Source organism: Nyctibius grandis, chromosome 12 (genome assembly GCF_013368605.1).
Source record: "Nyctibius grandis isolate bNycGra1 chromosome 12, bNycGra1.pri, whole genome shotgun sequence".
Lineage (NCBI taxonomy): Eukaryota > Metazoa > Chordata > Aves > Nyctibiiformes > Nyctibiidae > Nyctibius > Nyctibius grandis.
Window position 1 is genome coordinate 21,298,541 of NC_090669.1, and position 22,332 is coordinate 21,320,872.

Genomic DNA, 22,332 nt, shown 5'->3' on the forward strand with positions numbered 1-22,332 from the left:
GAACTGTGTTCAAATGCTTTGTGATTCTTAGTGGACAGAGGACCTTGACGTATTTGTGATAGGTTTTCCCCAAAAATCTTTGGGATGGATTTGATTTCCTTTTGAGATAAATGAATTCTGTTTGTTATGTTGCAAAAATGATCGTTTCAGGAAAGTTTTAATGTAGTTGACAGTGACATGACTTGTTTATTCTAAATTATATACACACGCACACACACACACACACACACCCCCCCAAGAAACAAAAATAAGAAACAAGGATTGAAAGGTTCGGAAGTGCCAGTTTCATACTTCTCTCTGTTAATACCGAATGGCCCGGACAGGCTGCACAGCAGCTACGGCGGGTAGGATCGGCGTGGCTGAGGAGCAGGGTTGCAGACCTCTCATCCCACGGGGCCCCTGGCTCCTTCATGTAATATTAAATGTCCATCCACGAGGGCAGGATTGACATTTGCACTAGTGATGGTAACTTGGCACTCTATGAATTCTGTGTGTTTGATTCACAATCTGAATAATCTGCTATTTATGTTGCTGTGTACCATTTATTATACGGGTTTTCAATACTGGTTTTTGATGTACAAATTCCTTTAAAAAAAGATTCTAGCTAAGGTCCATATGTCTGTACAGCAAATTGAGCCTCCTTGAGAAAAACTTGTTTGTAATCAACTGAAGTCCAAAGACTTTAGAAGTGCTCCATAGATTCTTTGCATCCCTTCCGAAGCGTTAACCAGAAATAGCCTGAGGTCAGCTAGTGGTGTCTTTTAATGAGTTTGGTTTTAAGCTTAATATCTATACCAGAAATATTTGTTTCTTGTTAGGTAGCTGCAGCATGTTTCATTCATCTAGCAGTTGCCCACAGCTGCGTATAAAAAGTAAAGGAACTTAAAGGCATTTGTTTTCAGCTAAAATAAATACTTGCTTTCAAAATGTTTTTATGAAAAGTATCCATGACAGCTTTGGAATATCTTCATTCTTGTTTTTTATTCACTCTTCCACATCATTAATTTACAAGCTAATGAAAAGGTTTATGATCACAATAAAACAACGCGGAGCAATAAATTGCTAAGTCTGTAAAATTACTTGGCAGTATTTAGTTAGATACTAGTTGAGATAGCATTGTATTCAGTTCTGAAAAAAGGGTGTAAGAACAGGGGACCCACCTGGAGTTTAAGCTTCAGGTCCCCAAAGGTGTGTTAAGCCCGTCTCTGTGTGCCCAGGTTAAGTAAACTCGGATTGCTAGGCCTGGGTGAAACAGAGCTTGTTGCTTCTTGACAGTAAAGTGCACCTCAGTGCTTTGCAAGTGGAAGATACAGCTTAGTGAAGTGTTAGGTTTCCTGCTAAGGCAAGGAATAATAATTTTTTTTCTTTAGTTGTAAAGACAAATACTGGCAAAACCTGTTACTGTAGCTGGGGATGTCGTGTAAAACAGAAGTGTTTAATACATAATTTTAATTTTGAAGATTTTCCTGCTTTATAGAGGCAAAAATGACTTGTTCTCTCTTCACTTTTGCCTGTAAGCACTACTGGGAATGGGGTTCAGTGGTCTGTCCTTCAGAATATCTGGTCAAGGTTTTTATACTGACCCCTCATGTGTTTTGCTTAGCATTTTTCATTATTGTTGTGGCTGTAATGCTTCCCCAGGTAACCACAAAATCCCTTACTTTGACGGAAGCACTCTGTAGAAGAAAAGACAATAAACACCATTTAGGTATCTCTTTAAATTCAAAACATGATGTGTTTTACATAGAAAAAATCAGGTGGTTTCATTATATAATAAATCTTGTGGAGCCTTTGAACGTTCCTGCAGTTCAGCCTGTCCCACAGGAGTCCTTCCACAAGTCCTTCCTCTGCATCGTGTTTCCAAAATCACGCGGCTTGTCTTGAGCCAGTTTCCACAGTGTTGGACACTTTGCTGAGAACATTCTCTGTCTGGACAGTTCCTATTTACCTGCGATGCCAGTGACTTCAGTCACTGAGTTACTCAACAATTATTCACTCATTAGCCAGATATTTAAAAATCTGGAAGTTTTTCAAATAAATCAAAAAAGTAACAACATAGATGTTAAATAAACCCCCATAAATATTTTTCATTTGAAATTCTTGGCTTTTATAAAAATAGACAATAATGCTGTTAAAGAAACTGAAAGCAGAACTTTCAAAGTCAGGAAAATTTGTCTAATCCCCAAAAATTGTTGATCTGATGCTTTTAGCAGTGTTAGTCATAGGTGACCAACAGAAATTATATCTTATTAAAGAAATTTTGGGACCATTCACTTTTGTTACCATTGAGTGAGTAAAAACTTGGAAATGTTTAGGAGATCAGGAGCTTATTACTTATTTTTGTGCTTTTGAGGTCTGCGATGGATTTTATCTAATTAAATTTTGAAGTAAAATCATCCTCCCTTTCATTTTCTTTTTAAATATACTCAATCATCATGGTATTAAAACTGATTTAGCTTTCTAAGTTGCCTGGCATGTTTGGTAAATCAACTTTATGAAGGTTTTATCACACTTTTTTTTTTAAAACAACAGCATACATTTTTCTTTTTCTCAGTCTTCTCTGTCCCAGTCTGTGTGGCAGGTGTGCTAAGTAGATGAAAAACCTGTGTGTTATCACAGGGATGATGATGGTTTACGACTTCAGGTGCTTGTCTAAAAGTGACCTGCCAAAGAGAGATGGGGTGTGGGTGTCGTGAGTGGAAGGGGGATGACAGAGGACCTGGAGTGCTGCATCCACGCTCCGTTTCTGGTCCTGGCTAAACTAGCTCGGTGGCCAAAATCTGCTAGTACTTCAGTACGGAGCAGCTGCGCCCGGAGGAAGATCGAGGCCAGAAACATTTAAAATATTGGATAAGCGTGAGAAATTTTTGGTCTGTAAAGCTCAGAGCTGTCTCTTTATTAGCACATAATTTAACATGATTTGTATCCTTAATATCACACAGACTAAATCCCCTCTCACCCTTTGGTTTGTTAGGTCGGGTTCATTATTTTATTTTCCTTGGATGGAAAGCTTCCCGAGTTATCAACCAGTGAACAAACATATTTAGACATAAGACCGAGTATTGTTTGTCCTTTCCTTCCAGTCTGAAATCTAATTTCCAGCCACAGTAAAAACAATAAAACTGATGTTTGCTTTCCCCCCTTTTTTTTTCCTCCTGTGATAAATATGATGTATTTTGAATTTTATCTGTATATCTGAAATATTCCATTGGAAGCTTTTGAAAGTGCTTTTACTGCACGATTGGCTCCTGGTCAAGTGGTTTAAGCTGTATGCGTGAATAGAAATCTTTGTTGTTTATAGTAAGTGCATCCGTTGCTGATGTACTTGGTAACTTATGTTTTGAACTAAGTGTAATTTCTCAGATTTTAACTATTTTGAATTGTTTCTCAATACAGAACTTTTTCCCCTCTAAGTTTTTAATGGATCTGGCACAACAAAAACTAATTGCAATTCTACCTACTGCTAAATTATCTTAGAATCTAATATTTCATCAACATAACGTCTACAAACTTTCTCAGCTACTTATCGAGATATAAATCCTATCCACTGGGCCCTATGTTTATCTTAACATACAATAATACATTTTTATCCGGTGTTTTGTGTACAATAACAGCAGTGCTTGGCAGCAGGGTGTTTTTTTTTTTTTTCTTGAGTGCCATTAATATTCCACAGTAATTTTTATCCTGAAGGCAGTGTGGTGAGAACAGATAGGGTCACTTTGAACTTTCTGGTTTGTTTCTTAATCTTTATAGTGGAATTTCTGTCTCTCTTTGCATCCTTACTCTCAGATTCTTTAGACAGATAAAATGTATATGCACAGAGATACACTCACGTGTAAACATTTTCAGATTCATTCTTGTGCCATTATTATAGTTTTGTCCACGTTCCGTATTTTCACGTGCACCTTTATCCCCTTCAGTGCGGAGCTGTTTTGTTGTTTGCGGTGTCCAAGTACCTAGAAACTTTCCTTGTTAAGTAACACATTAAAAAATGTTAGCCAGGTTTTTCCAATGTCAACTGGATTTTTTTTGATTTAATCTTTGCCTTTGTGAAGATCAGCACTTGCTGCTTGTCTGAAGAAGTAATGTTTCTCAGTAGTAATGTTAATAAGCTCTCTAATTATAGTTTTGCTCATTATTGAAAAACACGAAGGGGTGCACAACCTCAGGTGTAGATTTGTTCATTCACAATGCACAAAGTGCCGGTGCGGCTCCGTTTCTGTAGGTTGCTGCTGCGTTCTGGTCTCCTGCTCATTAGAGACCCTGACAAGTCCCAAGGGAACTGTATAATGTAACCGTCTCCCTGTGCCCTAATGCATTAGAAATTCATTTATGAATGGCAGCACCTGCAGCTATGTTTTATGTGATGAGATCTGTAATGGTTTAAAGACATGCATCAATCTATATGGAGCTGGCTCGTACTCTCAAAGGAGCTCTTTGTAAATAAAGCTGTAATAGGTCTAGGACTGGCCTGTGTGGGTCTCTGAAAAGACCGCAGTAAATGTCAGCAGTAGTTTGGTTCAAAACGACGGTACATTTTTACAGCATTAGAAATTAGCCCTGTAACAAATTTTGAACCTCGTAAAGAAATATCAAAGGTTGTCAAAGGTTCAAATTAGAGTATTTCAATTGAAAATATTACCTGTGACTAACCTTATCTCACCAAAAAAAGTTGAGGTTTTTTCCTTTAGTTGCCTCTTGACATTTTGGGTTGTGTTAATACAATATTCAGCAAAGAACCTGGTGTGAACCCAGCAATCCAGCAGGTCATTAGCCAGAACAATGCTGGTATTTGCCACTGCTGTTGAGAAAAGCACAGGATTTCAGAAGGGAAGAAGAGCTGAAAAAAATCTGCAAATCAGATGCAGCTCGAAGGGGCAAACCAGGAGTGTGTTTTGAAGTGATAAACACTACAGCTGAATTCACCGTTCAGTTCAGGTCTGCTCCCCAGTAGCGTGGAGAAGCAAAGCGTTGGATCATTGAGTGCTAACAATAACAACTTGGGGATTGCAGGCAGAGGAAGATCATCCCTGGGCAACGCAAAAGTTTGCTTCTCAAACTACCGGTGCGAAGGACTTGAGCGTGTTGTGCGCACAGAAAATGTACAGGCACGAGGTGCCGTGCGTTCGCCGTGCAGAGCTCACGCACTCAAGGGTGGGACAAGATTTCAGTCTTCTTCATCTCATTATTTCCAGCTGTCTATCTGGGCACTCAGGCAATTACATTAACCCCCGACCAGTCACATATAGGATGTTGTCATTGTTATGAAAATGGCTAGAAATTTTCATTTCCATGTATTTTGAAGATTAAATTTTTCACAAAGCATAGACTCTCAAGCCTATTAGAAAAGTTTACCTGTTCAGTGTTTGCCTGCTAGATTCTGTCTACTGTAATTTAAACTTTAAAATCTAATTACTAACTATTATTGCTTTTTTAATAACGCTGCCTAATCACGCTCTGTGATGTACAATAGTTTATTATTTATCTCAAATGCTAGGGTGGATAATTACTAAAGATATTTTAATCTGATTGTGGTTCAGAGGCAAAGAAATTTTTAAATCAGACTTTTTCAGTGCCATTTTGTTACTTATCTCCTCCATGGCTTATGTACTATACAATGGGTTTCTTTGTGCTTTGTGGGATCTAATTTCTAAGTCATACTTGTGGGAAAATGCAGCATGCACATGTGTAGGTAAATAAAAGCAAAGTATCAGAGGGAATACTTGGTAAGCTATAATTCTGCACTCTTGAGGAGTGTGTTTTACCCCTTTCTCCTTTCCTGTGCTTTTATCTTTTTGCTGTGGCAGATGCTTAAGTAGCATTTGCTACCTCCTTCTTAAAACCGATTTCCTCCCTTCTCCCCAAAGAACATCCGTAAGTGTGAAACTTGGATTTAATGGAGGTCGTGAAATAACTTTTGCAGTATGCGGTTTGGAGTCCTTGCAGTTTGTTGTGATTACAGCAAGATACAACCAAAGATTTTTCTAGAGGAAAACGATGGTACCAGGAGGAGAACAGGTTTCTAAGAACACCGTGGTGTTCAGAAAGAAATGATAATTGTAAGAGGAAATATTTCCAGAATTCCCTTATTAAACTGTGAATTCAGGGCCCAAGCGTGCCAGTGTTACTCAACTGGAGTAATTTAGGAAATGTGAGTAGTCTCACTGGTTGGTACACTGCAGCAAGGTCATTCAGGGTGCCTGTCTTAATGATCTGGTTTTGCTTAAGTCTTACTGTGTTGAATTTTTCGGAAAAAAAAAAAAAAGTAGCATGTTCTGGATTAGATATGAAAAAATGCTTTTTATGAGCACATGCTATATGGAATCTTTATATTAACAGCATCTTGGCATTTTACGTTCCCCAGGCAGTCTCAGAAACCATGCGAGGGCTGCAAATCTGGTTTCTAAGTGTTGTAATTTGTATCAAGCCAGATCTGATCAAGTCCAAATGTTTTCTTATGGTTTTGTTTTTTTTTTCTGTAATGCTGAATCCATTTTAAGCCTTTATGTATCTCTAGAAGAGCGACCAGCCATATAGAGTCAGAGTCAGACTGTAGGATGTAAAATATTGTGTCAAAATAATTCATGCATTAATGGGAAGAACCACTTTTACTGCCACTTTAAACTCCTTTGGTAACGCTTTACGAATGCTTTCAAACTGAGCTCACTGTGGTCCTTGCTTCATGCTTACCTCTTAGCAGCCTTCAGCATAAACATTATCAGGTTGTCACTCTTATTGCTGCATGGTTTTGATTTATGTTTTGGCCATCAAAGTTGCCAAAAGAAGATGATTTTGTATACAAGAGTATTCTGTAGATTCAGCTTTTTGTTCAGTAATTTCCTCTATGCACTCCAAGAGCCTTAGTTTCCTAAGAATTAAAAATTTTGTTACCAGACATTTGTGCTTCCCACGGACTAGAAAGAAGAAAGTTTCAAGTTGGTCAGGGAGAAGATTGTCAGCAGCCTGGGGAACATTCCTGCAACACACTAGTGTTAGACGCTTTGATAATTCCTTTCTGATGTTATGAGAAAACCACATTTTAAATGCCTTTGCTTGAAAAACTTGTGTTTTGATTGTAAAAATAAGTACTTTTAACCTTTTAAAAGCAAGATTTTATGCCGCTCTGGTGAGCTTTAGTTCTAATTTCCAGTTGTGTGGCCACACACATGCATGGTGCCTAGTTTGGGGTCTGATTTTTTTCCCCTCCTCTTCCCCCTTCATCGATACAGACTTTTCGGTATGCGGGTAGAACGTTACTGAAGTTGAACTTAATGCGTACAAGTATTACTGAACAAAAATATGTGCTTCTAGCATTTATTTTAGGTTATATGCTAGTTTTACATTATCCCAGCTGGGTATTAAACTGAGTTGCAGAACTGGCAGCATGTTGGGGAAAACCAGATGTGTACTCTAAGAAAACAATAGTTTTGGGTCCAGAGCTTTCATTGAAGTCTGCTTCAAATTCACACTCCATATTCCTCTCCCTTTTCTCACACAAAAAAAAAAAAAAATTGAGAGTTGTTCAAAAATGCATTTTAAAATATCCAAATGATGATCGGAAAGTTTAACATGTATGCAAATGCTATCTGGATATGGTTTCAGAAAGTAAAGACCTTTGGCTGGCCTGGAGGCTCAGCTGGTAGCAAAATATATTGCCGTATGGGAGACCCTGATTTAAGTTCAACCGCAGGCCATTAATGTCTGGAAGCTCCACATAGGTGAAACTTTCAGCTCTACAGCAAAGTAGTAGAGGATTTGGAGGGTGTGTTATTGATGGATGGTTCCTGTAATTACATCCCAAAGTAATCGTCTGCCGTGGGTTTCACTGAAGTGGAAAATGAACACAAATGGTAAACAAAGGGGCGAATAAATGGCAGCGCACACAGATAAGTGCACAAAACCTTGGAGAACCACCGGGACTGGTGTTCTTGAAGGGTAAAATTGCCCTGACAATAGACATATGGTTGAAGTTTAATTCACAAGGGAGAACAGGCACTCAACTACTGTGCCAATTGTTTTCCACCTCCAAAACAAAGCGATTTTAATGATTTATAGCACAACAGGGTGTATGTGTTACCTAATGTGTTTAGAATGACTTGATGCAGTTTTCTAAGCAATGCAGGAAGTGAAGTGGATAAACAATCACTTCTTATTCTTCTTTGTTCAGAACTTAAACAGCAGAGTTTTGGTTATCATCTGTAATAACAGTTTTTCTGAAAATGCTTTCCCATGCAGAACTTTGTGCTGTAGGCTAATACACGCAGGCAAAAAATAAATGTTGAAAATCACTACCAGAAAAATTATTTTACTTGTGTTCTCAACGTGGAACGTAACTGGCAATTGACATTTTTAAGAATTTGTATAATTCTTAATGTCAGGTTTCTGGCTTCAGCTTGAGAAAAATAAATAAAGGAGGAAATTAATTCAGTAACCAGGAATTAATTTGCAAAATTGGGAAAGTATCATTTGCAGTACCATAACATGTAGCACACGACTTAAACAAACTGGCACTCTGTTAGGGTGCTTTTTCTTTTTATGACTTGAAATTAGATAAAGCCTGTTTGCATCATTGCAGAGGCTGGTGTGAAAGAAGCACCAATTCCCAAGCTCTTCTCCAGGGTATTAGAAATATTTGTCCTCTTAGTGCGTTGACTGAAGGGAAAGCGTACATGAAGTTACATCGCTGAGCAGGCTTCTGCTGGAGAAGCTGAGTAGAAATGATATGGCTTCACGTGGAGAGAAGTGTATATAGTGGATGTCTTATCTGTGAACTCTGATGGAAATCAGAGGACAGTGATTTGTGTTAGTCTAATGTTAATAAATTTGTCAAAAATTTGATAGTTCGAAAAATGACAGTGGATATATGTAAGAACATCCACTTTAATGAAAGAAATAATTTTTCTTAATTGCTTTTGTTTGAGAACTATTGTCTGAAAATGTTTTTGACATGAAACATAAGGTTTTCTGAGGTGGAACATGATATATAGCTTATAATGTACATTACATCTGCTTTTGGTTTTGGTCATTGGAGCAGACTGAGCAGTTTACAGCAACACTGTCTTCTTTCAGTGTGAATAATTTAAATGAAGTAGATAAAGGTTCTATTTTGAATTCTTGTTACATAAACTTTACTAGTAGATAAAAGCCAAGATTAGAGATACAGTTGGGTATTTTAGTTTTCTTCCTACCGATACCCTGTAATCTTTTGTACGGGTATTTTGAGAAGTCCGGGTGTTCTTGTATGTTTTTCATTCTAAAAACCAGCTGTTTCATATGTTTATTTCTATCCTAAATTCTGAAGTACCTATTCCCCTTACAAATGTATACACCCTCCTATAATATGAATGGAACTCCCTGTGTTTATGCATCTTGCAGCTATCTGTCATTCCTGTCTATTTTGAGATTTGGGTGGAAAAACAAAACCAGAGGAGACAGACACTTTCAAGTTCTGGATTCCTTTCCTGACTATACAAATCAGAAAACATCTTCCCTTAGGTCGCGGGTTTGTTAAGGGGAAAACCTGCGTGTCTGAATCTGCTCTTTAACTTCTGTCCACTTTACGCTTTTTCTCGTCCTTCCTGGGATTTTGTTCTTGAATTATGTCTACAGTGTTATTTTTTGTGCAAATTTCTGTAAGAAACTTATTAATGTAGTTCGGGTAATTCTCAGGAGTACTGCTTGCTTATTTAAGTATTCTTTAATTGACAGGTACTGGCTTATAACTTTCTCCAACTTCTGATGTATGGTTCAGGCACAGTTACAGTTAACTCCTCACTGTGGTTGTTCCTACCATTCTTCTGCTTTTCTTCTGAAGCCGTTACGTGCTTCTGATACTGATTGATGTAACTTGAGCTGATTACATCATTTCATAATTAAAGTGCAGGAGGTAGTATATTCATTTTCTTTTCCTTCGGACTTTTCCTGAACACTGCAATACTAGAACTTTTCTGTTCCTCTGTGAATAAAAGGCTCATGCCGTCGTCGCATGTGCTTTTTTTTCCCATCCGTATTTCTCCAACTTAATAGGATCCTGCGGTGTACGGTAGGAGCAGTGTTTTGTTACCCTAGCAACAAGAGCCAAACTTTCAGATGTTGTTTTGCTAGTATTTAAAAAAAAAAATCATTGCCAATTATGATGTAAACATTTGCATTTCCCCTTTTGGAATTAAAGTAAAATCACCGTTCCGAGGGGAAACTGATAAACTGATTTAGATGTTTTTAAGCAAAATAACAGATGTGTGTGATTCTGGTAGATCCTCAGTGATCTGGTCTTACTATTTTTAAGTGGCATATTTACTGCTGGCCTCATTGGAGGAGATGTACCCTCTCATCAGCACCAAGAGTCCAAATTCCAGGTCTAAGTTATTTATGAAAGGATTGAATGCTATTTCTGCTGGAATTGCCTGAAGACTTTAGCAGAATTTCATAGTAAATGCCGAAAGTATTTCAGCATTTATCTTGACCTTTTGTTTTAAGCATAACTACTCCCATCAGGAATTTGAGACTGGAGGATGTGACCAGCATGGTGACATTTTTACATTTATTAGACTAGCAGGGACTTGTCACATAAAAAAGTAAAGAAAGACAGTCCTTTAGGATTGAGTTATTCTCTCCCTCTTGGAGAGGTTATGTCACAACAAAAAATTTCCCACCAGCCAGATGCTATGTGAGTCACCATTTATTATTCACTTGAATAACCTTTATCAGTGCTGGTCAGTCGGAGAGAGTCTGGGTCACTCGTGTATGACTTGTTTCTTGAGCTTTTGCACTCGGCAGCTACAGCTTAGTAAGAGTTCTTTGACACTGTAGTATTTTTCTCTGAACTATCCAGCCATTTCTTAATAGCACTCAGTTGTATCTTGAATAAAGCCCAAAAATAACATTCTGTTGGGAAAAAAAACATTTAAGCCAAAGTGTTCTTTAGCATTGCTCAAAATAGTGAATTATCGTAGAGAGATTTAATTGTCCACTCTTGAAAAACTTTTCTTTTGGAAGTAGTTCCATCAATTTTATTGTAGTTACTGCTAACAGGAAGCCATTTCATCACAAAATGTTGCAATTGCATAGATTTGAATAATCTGTACTGTTCTTAGATTGAATTAACTCAAAAGACTTTGCAAGCTGTAACAGAGTGTCAAAGGCTGAGCTGAGCTGAAAAGCTTAGTTATATATTTATGTCTTTCCTTCTTTCTTGCCAAAAGGTTATTGGGATATATGAAATAAGTTTTGGTGGGTTGATTAGCTGGCAGTCACATCTCCCTATGCGTGCATGTAGGTCGTATGATGTAAAGCACTGGTTCACCAGAAAAGAGATACAGAAAAGAGCTGGGTTAAGCAGAGCCTTGCCTTCAGAGGAGAAGGTGGGCACAAAATACTGAAACTACCTAATTTAGGGAACTCTGGCAGGTGCAGGTACATCAAACTACCCTTTGTGGAACAGCTGAAATGAAACTGTAGGTTACGGCTTGGGAAGTGCAACGTCTGAAGAGAGCTGTCAGCTAGCCACAGAGCTGTTTTGAGAAGTTTCCCTTGGCGGGCGATTTACTAAGAGTATCTTCATACACAAGATGAGTCAGATGTACGATACAGATTTCCGTACAAGCCTCATACTTCCAAATAGCCTCTTTAATTCAATACAGTGAATTTCGATGAGGTAACTCTTCTTTCCGTAACCACGTAATTTTTACTGAAATTACATCTGCAGCTGAACTGCCAATTAATTATAATTAAGTTTTGCACATGTTCTAGTTTAAAGGGTATTTTCAGTGAACGTCTGTGTTTTGTTTTGGTGCATTTTACATCATTTTATAGGGCCTGAGCCCATCTCTGCTTTAAGTCAAAGGAAGGGTGCCACTTGGCCTCCCTGGGCTGTGACCCCAAAGCATCTTGAGACAATACCTCTTTCTTCCCTTTGTTATCCCTTGATGCTGGCAGATACTTTCCTGTCCACCTACCTGTGATACTGAATTAAAATAAAATACTGCTGATGTAAATGTGGACTACTTACATACAGGATTTCATATAATCTCCTTGTATTTAGATCACATGATACAAAGCTTGATTTAAGCTTTTACTTCTTAGTAATTAACTTTGCATCCCTTTCAGCCAGCATAATAGTTCATAGATGAAGTTTTAATTACACTGATTACCCTTTTGTGTTCAATACCAACCACTTCTCAAAGGAGCTCTTAGTCTGTGGAGGGACCCCCAGCTTGCCATGTAAGAGTACGTGTGTTGACCCAGTGCAAGTGTGAGATACTTCTAACAACTGCACCTTTGTCTTTAGGTGTTCACTTAAATTTAGGCCGGATGCATTTAACCTGGAGAGAGATCGTGAGCCTCTTGGGGTTTTTGTATGTTACGTGGTTTTAAATACTGTATACAAAAAAAAAAAGGATCCCAGAATATCTGTAATTTTTGAAAAAAAACAAAGCCTGTACAGGGAGTGTTAATAAAGATCATGAACCTCTGCCACGCTTTCCCTTCCAAACTTCTCTCAGTTCTGTGCATCTCATTTTTCTCAGGGCCTATTACAGCAGTTCACTCATGGCTGCTGCTCTCCATAAAACCACCGTGCTGGAAACTGTTGGTGGCTTTACTGAATAGTTGGTGTTCAGAGGCAGAGGCTTGCTCCCGGGGCTCGCTGAGCCTCGCTCTCCTTAGGGATCACTCAATCGGAGATCTTGGGAAGCGAGGTGGTGTGTTGTGGAAGGGCTTTTGAAGGTGCAGATGGTTTAAATACATTAAGCCACAATTTGCCATCACTTATCTAGCCCAATCCAACCGCAGTAGCCAGAAAGATGGACGTTTTGGTAAAGTTTAAGTAACCACAATAGCTGCAGTTTGTGTTCATGCATTTCTCCGGGTTTTGTACAGGCGCATTAAGGGAATCTCAGAGTAGACATTACTGAGTAGAACTGCGCTGTGGTGTATACTCAAAGTAAAAGCAGATGAGATGATTTATTATTTGTTATTCAAGGAAATAATGCCGCTGATAAAAATGTACTCTGGATTTATTCTTCTCATTTTTCCACACTTGGTAGAGCTGAAATCAGTTTCACTTTTCATGCCTTTTTAGTTTGGGGAATTTAAAGGAGGTGCTCTCAGCTATATGACTCTGTAGGGGTTGTTAGTTAATGAAGTTTTGACAGATTTAAGGTCACATTTTGCATGGTTCAATTCAGCACGCTTAGAAATGCACAGCAGGGAGAGTTCCTCTCTGTATAAACTGCTATACATTAGACTTTTATATATGCTGAATTTATTTTTGTATTGGCACATTTTATGTAAGAAATAAATAGCAAATTTAGGTACAGGTTGTTGTTGGAGTAAGGAATGACTCTAAGTAAACCTTTATGAACTAGATCATTAACTTCAGAATGATAAGCTGATCTTTAAGAGCAGTGGATCTTTTTATATTGTTTCCCATTACCTTAAATCAAACATTCTTTTATTTTAAAAGAAACATATTGGGACATTAATGGGAATATATTACCTTAACCTTACAAAAGCTCTTGCAGTGTAATTTTCTGCAAAACCCTTATCATACAGCACTGCAATATTTGAGGACAGGTGAGTGGAGCAATTTGATTTTGGAAGATGAAAACTGCAAACAGGGTACATGATTCAGGGAGTCCAGCTCTGGTAGCTGCTTCATTGCCACTGGGTCTCTCAGCACACTTAGATTTTTTTCCCTCTTCTCTGCCAGTCCATACCTGGTATCTTGCTCAAGTGGAAAAAGGACTTCATAGCCAAATCTTATCTTTGGCATCGCTTGTAAGGGCACAGACATTATGAGGAGTGTGTTTATAATTCAATAAATCTGCCCAATTTAGAGGAAGTGTTTAGAAGGTAATTAGTAAAGAATTAAAATACATTAGCATGCTCAATATGAATCAGCATTATTTTATTAAAAATGGGCTTGTTTTTATGAGCTTGATTGACAGTATACTTCTCTGCTTTATATTTCCAACATGCTGTTCCAATCATTTGAAAACGTAGCTCTATAGCAAATGATTGAAGCCAATGTTAAATTTATTCAAAAGAATTTAACTGATATATTGCAAAAAAGTAATTTTAAGCCTTCCAATTTGTATTTTCTGGTATTTACCCACAAATATGTTTGATTACTGCTATTCAGTATTTTAATGAAAGATATGAAAGAAAATGCATAATTAGTGATATGTAAATGGCAGTGTAATTAAATGCTAAGTAATGAAAGTAACAGGTCATTTTTACACTCTGACCTAGATTACTAGATATGATTGACTCAACCTGCCTTTTAATAAAGCTAGATGCAAAGTAATGTATTTTTCTAAGAACAAATATTCCAGAATTATTTTATTATACTGGTAAAGGTTTGGTTGCCTACTTGATAGGATAAAATATAGTCTTTCATCCCCAAACCTTTTCCTGCAGGGAGTAATGAGAAGACACAGAAGATGGGGCAGTCTGTTAGATGCTTCATGCTATTCTGTCAATAGAAGTATTTAAAATAAAGCTGGGATGGCCTCTAAAAGAGATGTTATACTTCAAAAAGCAGCTGTGGTTTTCATGGAAATTGCTTTCTGTAAGGGTCTTTAATTTATGCCATGTAAGACAAACTAGACAATGATCAGCCCTTTGTAACAGTAAAATAGAAAAACCTGTGGGTTTCTGGAAACTCCCTGGTGGCTGGATATGAAAGACATTGTTGGAATACACATTATGACCTAGAGGCTTTTTTCTCTTGTGATGATGCTGGTAATAATGAAATAATAATCAGAACAAGTTCAGCTTGAAAAAAAAAAAAATTAATATATAAAAATTGTATACGTTTTGGAAAAAATGTGAGTGGTATGTATTTTGGCTTTTTCCTTTACTTGAGTGTGATCTTATTAGTTTGAAATTGGACATACAGCAGCCATAAAAATGCACCTTCAAGAAGAAAGGCCTCATATTTGGAGGCTTCTGCTTAAAAAAGGGTTGCCAGTAAATGATGTAAAGGACGGGTTACATCTTGATGTGCTCACTCCCACCTCTGTATGCTTCTCATCACGAGTTACTGAGAGAGAAAAGCTGCGGATATTCTCTGCATCACTGTGGGCCATCTGTCTTCCTTATCTTTTTGGAAGAGGAACTTCCAGTCTTTTATTGCTGTTAGTATTTTGAAAAGTTTGGACGATAAAACTTAGTCCTTAAAACTGTCTTGTAATTCTGTCAAAATACTTGTTTAATTTTAAGTACAGCGTAGAAAGTATGCAGCAATACGTCGTGATCCTTGGTCCGTATTATCAGCTGTGTGTTTGTTCTGAAGAGTTACTGGTTGAATGTGAATTTATTCCTCCGGAAAGATAACACATCATAAGGCTTATATGCATTCTTACTTTATGTACATATGGGATAGATAAAAGTAATGCAAGGGTTACTGTGATTTTCCATGAATACTGCTTGATCTTAACATGAAGACGACTGCTTCTTCGAGACCAGTTGGGTCAGACCGTCCTTTGCTGCCACTCCTTTTTGTGACGTTAATACTTTAAAGCTAATTTCATTGGAACTGGACTGTAAAATCACCAGAATAACTTTGCATCAGCCACCATCAGATATGAGCTTTTCAAGACAGTTGGCCTTGGATAAATTGAAGCAATGGCCTAATGAGGATGGGGTGTAAAGTAGATCATGTTACTGAATTCTCCTTTATACTTTAATATCCTCCATACTGGACTTGTTTCCTAGTGTTGGGTCTTGCTCTGTTCCTTCAAGTGAAATTAAGAACTACAAAAGATAATCTTATGGAAGAAAATCATGTTTTTTTCCATATAGCTCCATTCTTCTGTCATTCTGCATTGCCTGTTCCTGATTCCTTAGTAAATGCCAAGGTGATGCAGACCTTGATTAGTCTCAGCCTCTGATGTTTCCAAGGAACTCAATAACTTCTGATACTAAAAAGTTTTAAGTTCTGCAACAAAATATAAAGTCTAGTTGCCCCAGGTAAACTCATCTGTAAGCCTGTAAATCCACTAAATAAATGTTTTGTTGGCAGTAAAGTGAGCAGATGTTTTTAGTCTTAAGGCTCTATGAAGAAAACTTTCAAGACTGAAAAGAATCAGCTAGAGGGAGTTATCTTATTGAAGGGAACGTGTATCACTAGAGCTGCTTATCATTTGAAGGAGCTGTGTTTGCTATTCGAATGTATTCATGTAGTTTTGCCATCAATGATGAATGACAGTGTAGGGGGATGATAGGCAGGTATTTTCTTAATTTTTTATTTACTAGAAATCATCTAAACCCGTAACCATCCTTATACTTCTGGACCCAAACTCTCCTTTTTACCAATATTTTAGCTCGAGCATGTCACTGAGATCTTTCCTTTTTCCTGTGCACAACTCATTGCTTTTGTGCAACATTTGCTGAAATGGTTACTTTCTGGCTATAAGTGTTACAGGATTTTCAGATGTGAACCTTCTATAAACAACCACTCTTTCAGTGATTTAAAACCTCATTTTTTTGTAAAGAAACATCATGTTTTATTGCATTCCAGCAGTAGAAATGGGAAAAAACGATGGAAAAAACCCACCAAAATCCCAGTGTGTCTTGTTTTTGAGCTTTTTATAGGTAGGCAAACATATGTGCTTGCCTAGATTAATGAAAAAGCACATGAGAACAGTAGCAAGAATGTGTTGTAGAAGGCTCAGTCTGGCAAGGACCAGACTGAGGAATGGGCTTTTTTGGTAAACAAACTTCAGCTATCCCAAAACAGTTACCTATCTTTGAAGGCCAGGGCCTAGAGAAAAGTTTTAAGTTATGGGCTTCTAGAATAATAATTCTCAGTGATAAGTAAAATCAACAGAGGACATGATATGAATTAAACCATGGTTGGAAACTGTGCTTGAATAATTTTGGAAGAAACTGAAGGAAAACCTATTACATTTTAATCTTTTTTTTTTAATAAATGTTATTTCCTGCCCTGGCAGTTGAATGTTAAATGGGAACTATTAGTTATGGGCTAAAATGGTCTTTAAATGGAAAGGAAGAGAGCAGAGAAAGTAGCTGGTTTTCATTATTAATACTAATTTTATTATTATGTTTTATATGGCAAGCATCTCACTGAAGAAGGGATGAAAAACAGAAATCCAGGACCTTCAGGCTCAATAGCTTGCATGTCCTAAATCATCAAGACTTTGAAGAGAGAATGACAGAGGAAAAAAGGTGGAGAGGGGAGGGGAGAAAAACAGAGAGAAAGGCAAAGATTCAGGTCAGTGGGATACCACTGCAAGGGTGGTAGGAGGGAGCTGCCTGCCCCTTAGCTCATTTTATCAAACCTGTCAGCTCTTGTATCTCTCGTTGAGAGCTTATAGAGCTTTGAGGAAAAGAAATGTTTCATCAAAGAGACTGTGATTCTGCATTCACTAACAATGCCAAGAGTTCACACTTCACACTTTAAACATCCGAACAAAATAGTGTTCCTTCTAGGACCATTTAAAATCAAAACTAACAGAAATGCATTTGTATTTCTGTCTGAAGGCATTAGGGAACGTTTTCTTATTCTGAAAGGTGATGGGAGTAGTGAGGGAGGAAGGGCCTCTTTCATGCTTGCTTTTTAATTTAGGCAGGTTGTCTTCACCAGGCTCACTGTGCAATGTGTAATCTTTGAGGCAACAAGGTTTGGGACATGAAGGCTTGCAAAGATCAGGCCAGGTCACAAAATGTGCTTGAGAGTGTTGGTAGCTTCAAAGCATTCTCAAATACATCTATCTCAAAGATAGCCTCAAATATCTTACATTTCCTAAAGTATTCTGATTTTTCCTGATAAACATTTTCCACTAGGTTTTCTATCTGGGGAAAAGCATGTATCTGTGGTTGTAACTGCAAGCTGAAAGAACAGAAGAATTTAGCGAGCTGCTCGGTTCCAGCTGTGCAGTTGCGTACGCTTGCAGTGGAAATAATTGTGCAATGTAAAGAGTGGGCTCCGGCTCCGCGAGAGATAAAGGTCTTGTCACTGTCAAGACAGTCTTTTACCGCTGACAGCAAGCAATAATAGATGACCCAACATACTTTTTCTAAATACTCGAGTCGTTTTTAGGATTATTTTCAGCCTTGACTTGAGCTCTCACTCGCCTGCGTTAGCTTGAGCGAACGTGCCGTGTCAGATACTTCCGTGCTTTTGTGCCTAAGTGAAAGGGAAGGGTGACTTCAAGCTTCTTGTTCTGTGTGTGTGTTTAGAGCATGAATTAATCAATTTTGTTGGAAGTGTAGTTTATTATTTCTTAGGTTAACCATATTCTGTTACCCATTTTGGACCAGTAAGGCAGGATGTTAGAGAAGCCCAGCAGAACTGGGAAGAGCAGTTCATTTTCAGGGCGGATTGTTTATTTTTTTGGTACAATTCCTTTATTTTAAGGTCAAGGGCAGGTTGAGAATTACAAAGTTAAAGTGTTGGTTTGGAAGTCAAGTGAGCAGCCAAAGAAAAGCCATGTACTTGCACCTGCCCCATTTGTGAAGGGCTCTGCTGCTGAGCTCCTCCACGAATCCCATGTTACATAAAGCCATTGATCCCTTCATGTCTTTAATTTTTGCAGCCTCACTGTAGTTTCATATAAAACTTGTGGCACTTACGAACAGAACAAAACTATTAGGTGAGGCTGATGGAAGTTAGAGGGCTGAAGTTAAATCCTGTTTTTATCTGGGGAAGCATGGTCGTACTGATTAGAGAGTCTGTTCAATCCACTTGAATTCACTCTGTGGACTCTGTCCTTTGCTATGTTTGTATGTGTCTGTGTTTCTATCAACATGTATTTTGAGATTATTTCTTCCCCTGGGACCTTTCTCCCCTATGTTAAAGGAAATGGGGTTATCTGTTTTTATAAGGCACTGTGAATACTGTGGAAGAAAAAGGTTTTGCAAATGCAAGCAGAATCCAAGGACCATAACCAAACTTGCCACTGTTTGCCCGAGTTGGGCTTTTTCTGAACAAAGTAAGTATCAGTATTGCTGTCTGTGAGAAGCAGAAAGGATGACATCCATCATAGTTCTTCAGCATAACAAACTTTTAGCATATTTTTAAGCTAAGACAGGAATATAATAAATTCATCATAATCTCCAGGAATGCCTAGAGAAAGTGTAACCTATTGCTGGTTTTAATGTCAGTTCAGTTGGATTTTCCTATCTGGATATGCTTGAGATTCATGATAACTTGTGTTATCTTATGAATACAGTGGGATTAGTTAAGTGATATCTTTAGGATGCTGCAAGTCATCGTCGTGTCATGTTTGACAGAGGTGTTCAGACATATGAGCTGGGATCAAATGTTCAGGCTGAGCCTGAGATGGGGTTGATCCTCTCTTTGGTTTAGCAGATTAAACACAAGGTACTATGCCATTGAGACTACAGAAACAGTTTTATTTCCCCAAATTCCTTTTGGGGGAAAAAGAATAGATCAAGATGGCAATTCTCCCCTCTGCTCTCATCCACTTGTATCTTAATTTCAGAACTGTACAGTAATTCAAATAGAAACTGCAAAATAATAACTTTGTTTAGAGTTCTACCTATAAACAGGTATTAAAAAGAGCTTGTTGCTCATTCCTTCATTGAAAATTCAGTCAGATGGTTTAATTTACAGCTGGGATCTTTTCTGTGTTTTTGCTTTTATTCTTGTTTGTTCAGTGACTGGTTATATGGCCAGTTATGCCACAATAACAGGCTGGGCAGTATTTAAAGAAATCAAAGACAGCTATTAATGTTAGCACGTGCTAGGTGGAGAAACATTAAGAAATCTTTGTCAGCATTTGATTGTTCTGCTTTTAGTTTTCAAAATCCAGACTGATTTTTTGTTCTCCCAGTGTTAGTAGTGTGTCTGCAATAGCTGATTTGTTTATATGAATCAAGCAGTAAAAAGCTCTTTAGAGTGTTTCGGTGCTATATTCTCCGCTGCATATTCTACATTGCCCTGTCGCTGTGCTTCCTTCTTCGTGGGTTCCTAAAAGCAAGCTCACGTTTCGAAGTCTGATGTTTTGTAGCTGTAGGGAAAAATACCAAGGTGGCAATTGCTAGAGCATGAACATATCAGTGCAACGTTCAATTTGGAGCCAATCACCTGGTTTGCAAAACCCAAAGTTGGGCGTAAAACTGGTGGAGATGAGTCTGTCTTGCATGGCTGCTCACCTTCCGTTATTGAGTGCTGAAGCCTGTAGTCCTTGGGGTCTGCATAAACAGGGCATTTCCTGACAAAGAAGGAAAAACTATAGTAATTGGGACTTTTATAATGTTTGGTGTCTTATCTCTCCAATTTATCAGTCTGTTTTATCAGTACAACTGGAAGCCAAGCACAATGTACGTAGCTCCCACTGCTATAGTCTTGAATTGGGATTACAGCACATCTAGGATTAACTGAATTGGTTTTAATCTGGCTACTTGGGGGGAATGGAGCAACAGCAATTGATCTATGACCATGTCAATGGAAATGCATTAATTCCTGGGTTTGTCAAGCCCTGCTGACATTGGCGTGTTGTCCATTTTACCTCTGTGAAAATTAGCTGGGCTTCCTCATTGCATCCTATAAAAATGCTTCCCATTTCTTTGTGAATGAAATCTTAATTACAAATAGTTTATCCAGCAGGAAGACACAATAGGAAAAGCACATAACCATTTGCATGAAACCAATAGGGAAGTGTAATTTGACAGCAAAAAGTATTTATGCAAGTATTGCTGGGTTATTTTTTTGTAGGCAGGATGGTAAAGGTAGATTATCACTAGGTATCTAATAGATTAGTTTGGTATAAGATAACATATAACAGAGTTATTTGGTCTTCTCCAGAGTTTGTGCTATAAAAGGGAGGTTTTTTGAGGTGTGCTGGAAGGTGTGCAGTTGAGAACATACCATAAACCAGGGAAGCTGGTACTGTTACAAGTTTTAGGCTTCTTTGTTGTAAAACAGTTTGTATGTGAGAATGATGGGTTTGTTCAGTTGCTCACAGTCGTTCTGAGGCTTGTAGTTCAGGAATAAATGAGACAAAATACGTTTAAGACCTCCAGGTAATCAATAGCACAGATTGGGATGTGGTTCTGACAGTATGTATCTTATAGTGCCAAAATAAATACCGTAGGATGAGAGAATTTTGCTTACTCCTGTAAAAACAAAATGTAGCATCCTTCTGCAGTTTGATGCTGATGGTATCTCAGAACACCCAAGATCCCTATAAAATCCTGACAACACCCCTGAAGGTCATTTATGGAGGTCACCTCTTTGCCTCCCACACTCCCTAGAGAAATTCTGGTCTACCCACTCCTTCATGGCCACCCACCCGCAGATCAGCTGAGAAATCATACTTTGTTAAGAAAAACCTTTGTTAAGAATGTTATTTTTGTTCTTTGTGCTCTTTCCTTCATTTGAAAGATGTCTTTTGTTCGCTGTAGTTCAAATACCGTAGTTTAAAAATACATCATTCACAGCATATAGAAATTGAAACTGAATTTGTATATTTTAGCTGAATTTTAAAAAGTAGACTGGGGACTTGTCATTGTTTACACACATGTATTTTATTCTGATTTGTGTTTCAAGAAGTAAATTAAAAATAGTCTAATCATGAGAATGTTTTTAAGCAAGCACTTTTAGATGGATCAACTGTTCTTTGGTTTGTGAAGCCTGTAGGGGACCTATATAGCCTTCACCAGTCAAAATGCAGATGTGTTTAGAGTAAGCATTAATTAGCAGTAATTCTTAAATCTGCACCTTCATGTACAATAGGAATATAGACATTACTATCATCAGTTTTCAAAAGCTGAATGCCTTTGGCTGTGAGAGGGAGTATCTTGGATCTGCGTCTGTTTATGCAACAGTAAAAGCATTACTCAGTGATATTGTTGTGTGCTGTTGACATTATCACAGTCTTAGTGTGACCTGCTCAGTCTTTCCCACTTAGTCTTTGCAATAATCATGAACAGACTTATGAATCTATAAGGCAAAATGCAGTGAGCATCTAGTGTGGGAATCTTTCCATATGCGTACCACGTCCTCTCGGAAACCCACATGATTTAAAGCAACTGTTACTGATAGACAAGTTTTCTTGTGTTTCTTTTTAATGGTCTATGGTCTTGCATCTGGTTTAAGTTAGATGGTTCATAATGCATTTCTGATTGTGGTTCACAAGCTGCTTTCTCCATTTCTTTCCCTGCAGGTGTTGCAGGGCGCTCAGCTGATAGCTGTTGCTTCTGCTGAGCCTGCGTCAGGGGGTGTTGATGGATCCCCGCTCCAAGGGAGTGATATCCAAGTCCAATATGTGCAGCTGACACCGGTGACAGACCACTCTGCGACTAGTCAAGTATGTATATATGTCTTTTTGCCATTTGAATGTA

At 38.0% G+C, this 22,332-nt stretch overlaps 1 protein-coding gene across 2 annotated transcripts in view; it reads left to right on the forward strand.

The window, feature by feature from the left end:
* Positions 1-22,332, forward strand: part of BANP (BTG3 associated nuclear protein) — a 149,164-nt gene that overhangs the window by 121,038 nt on the left and 5,794 nt on the right. For both annotated transcript variants that reach the window (XM_068411376.1, XM_068411377.1), the window contains one exon: positions 22,155-22,298. In XM_068411376.1, the coding sequence (XP_068267477.1) occupies positions 22,155-22,298 (144 nt within the window). The remainder of the gene's footprint in view (positions 1-22,154; positions 22,299-22,332) is intronic.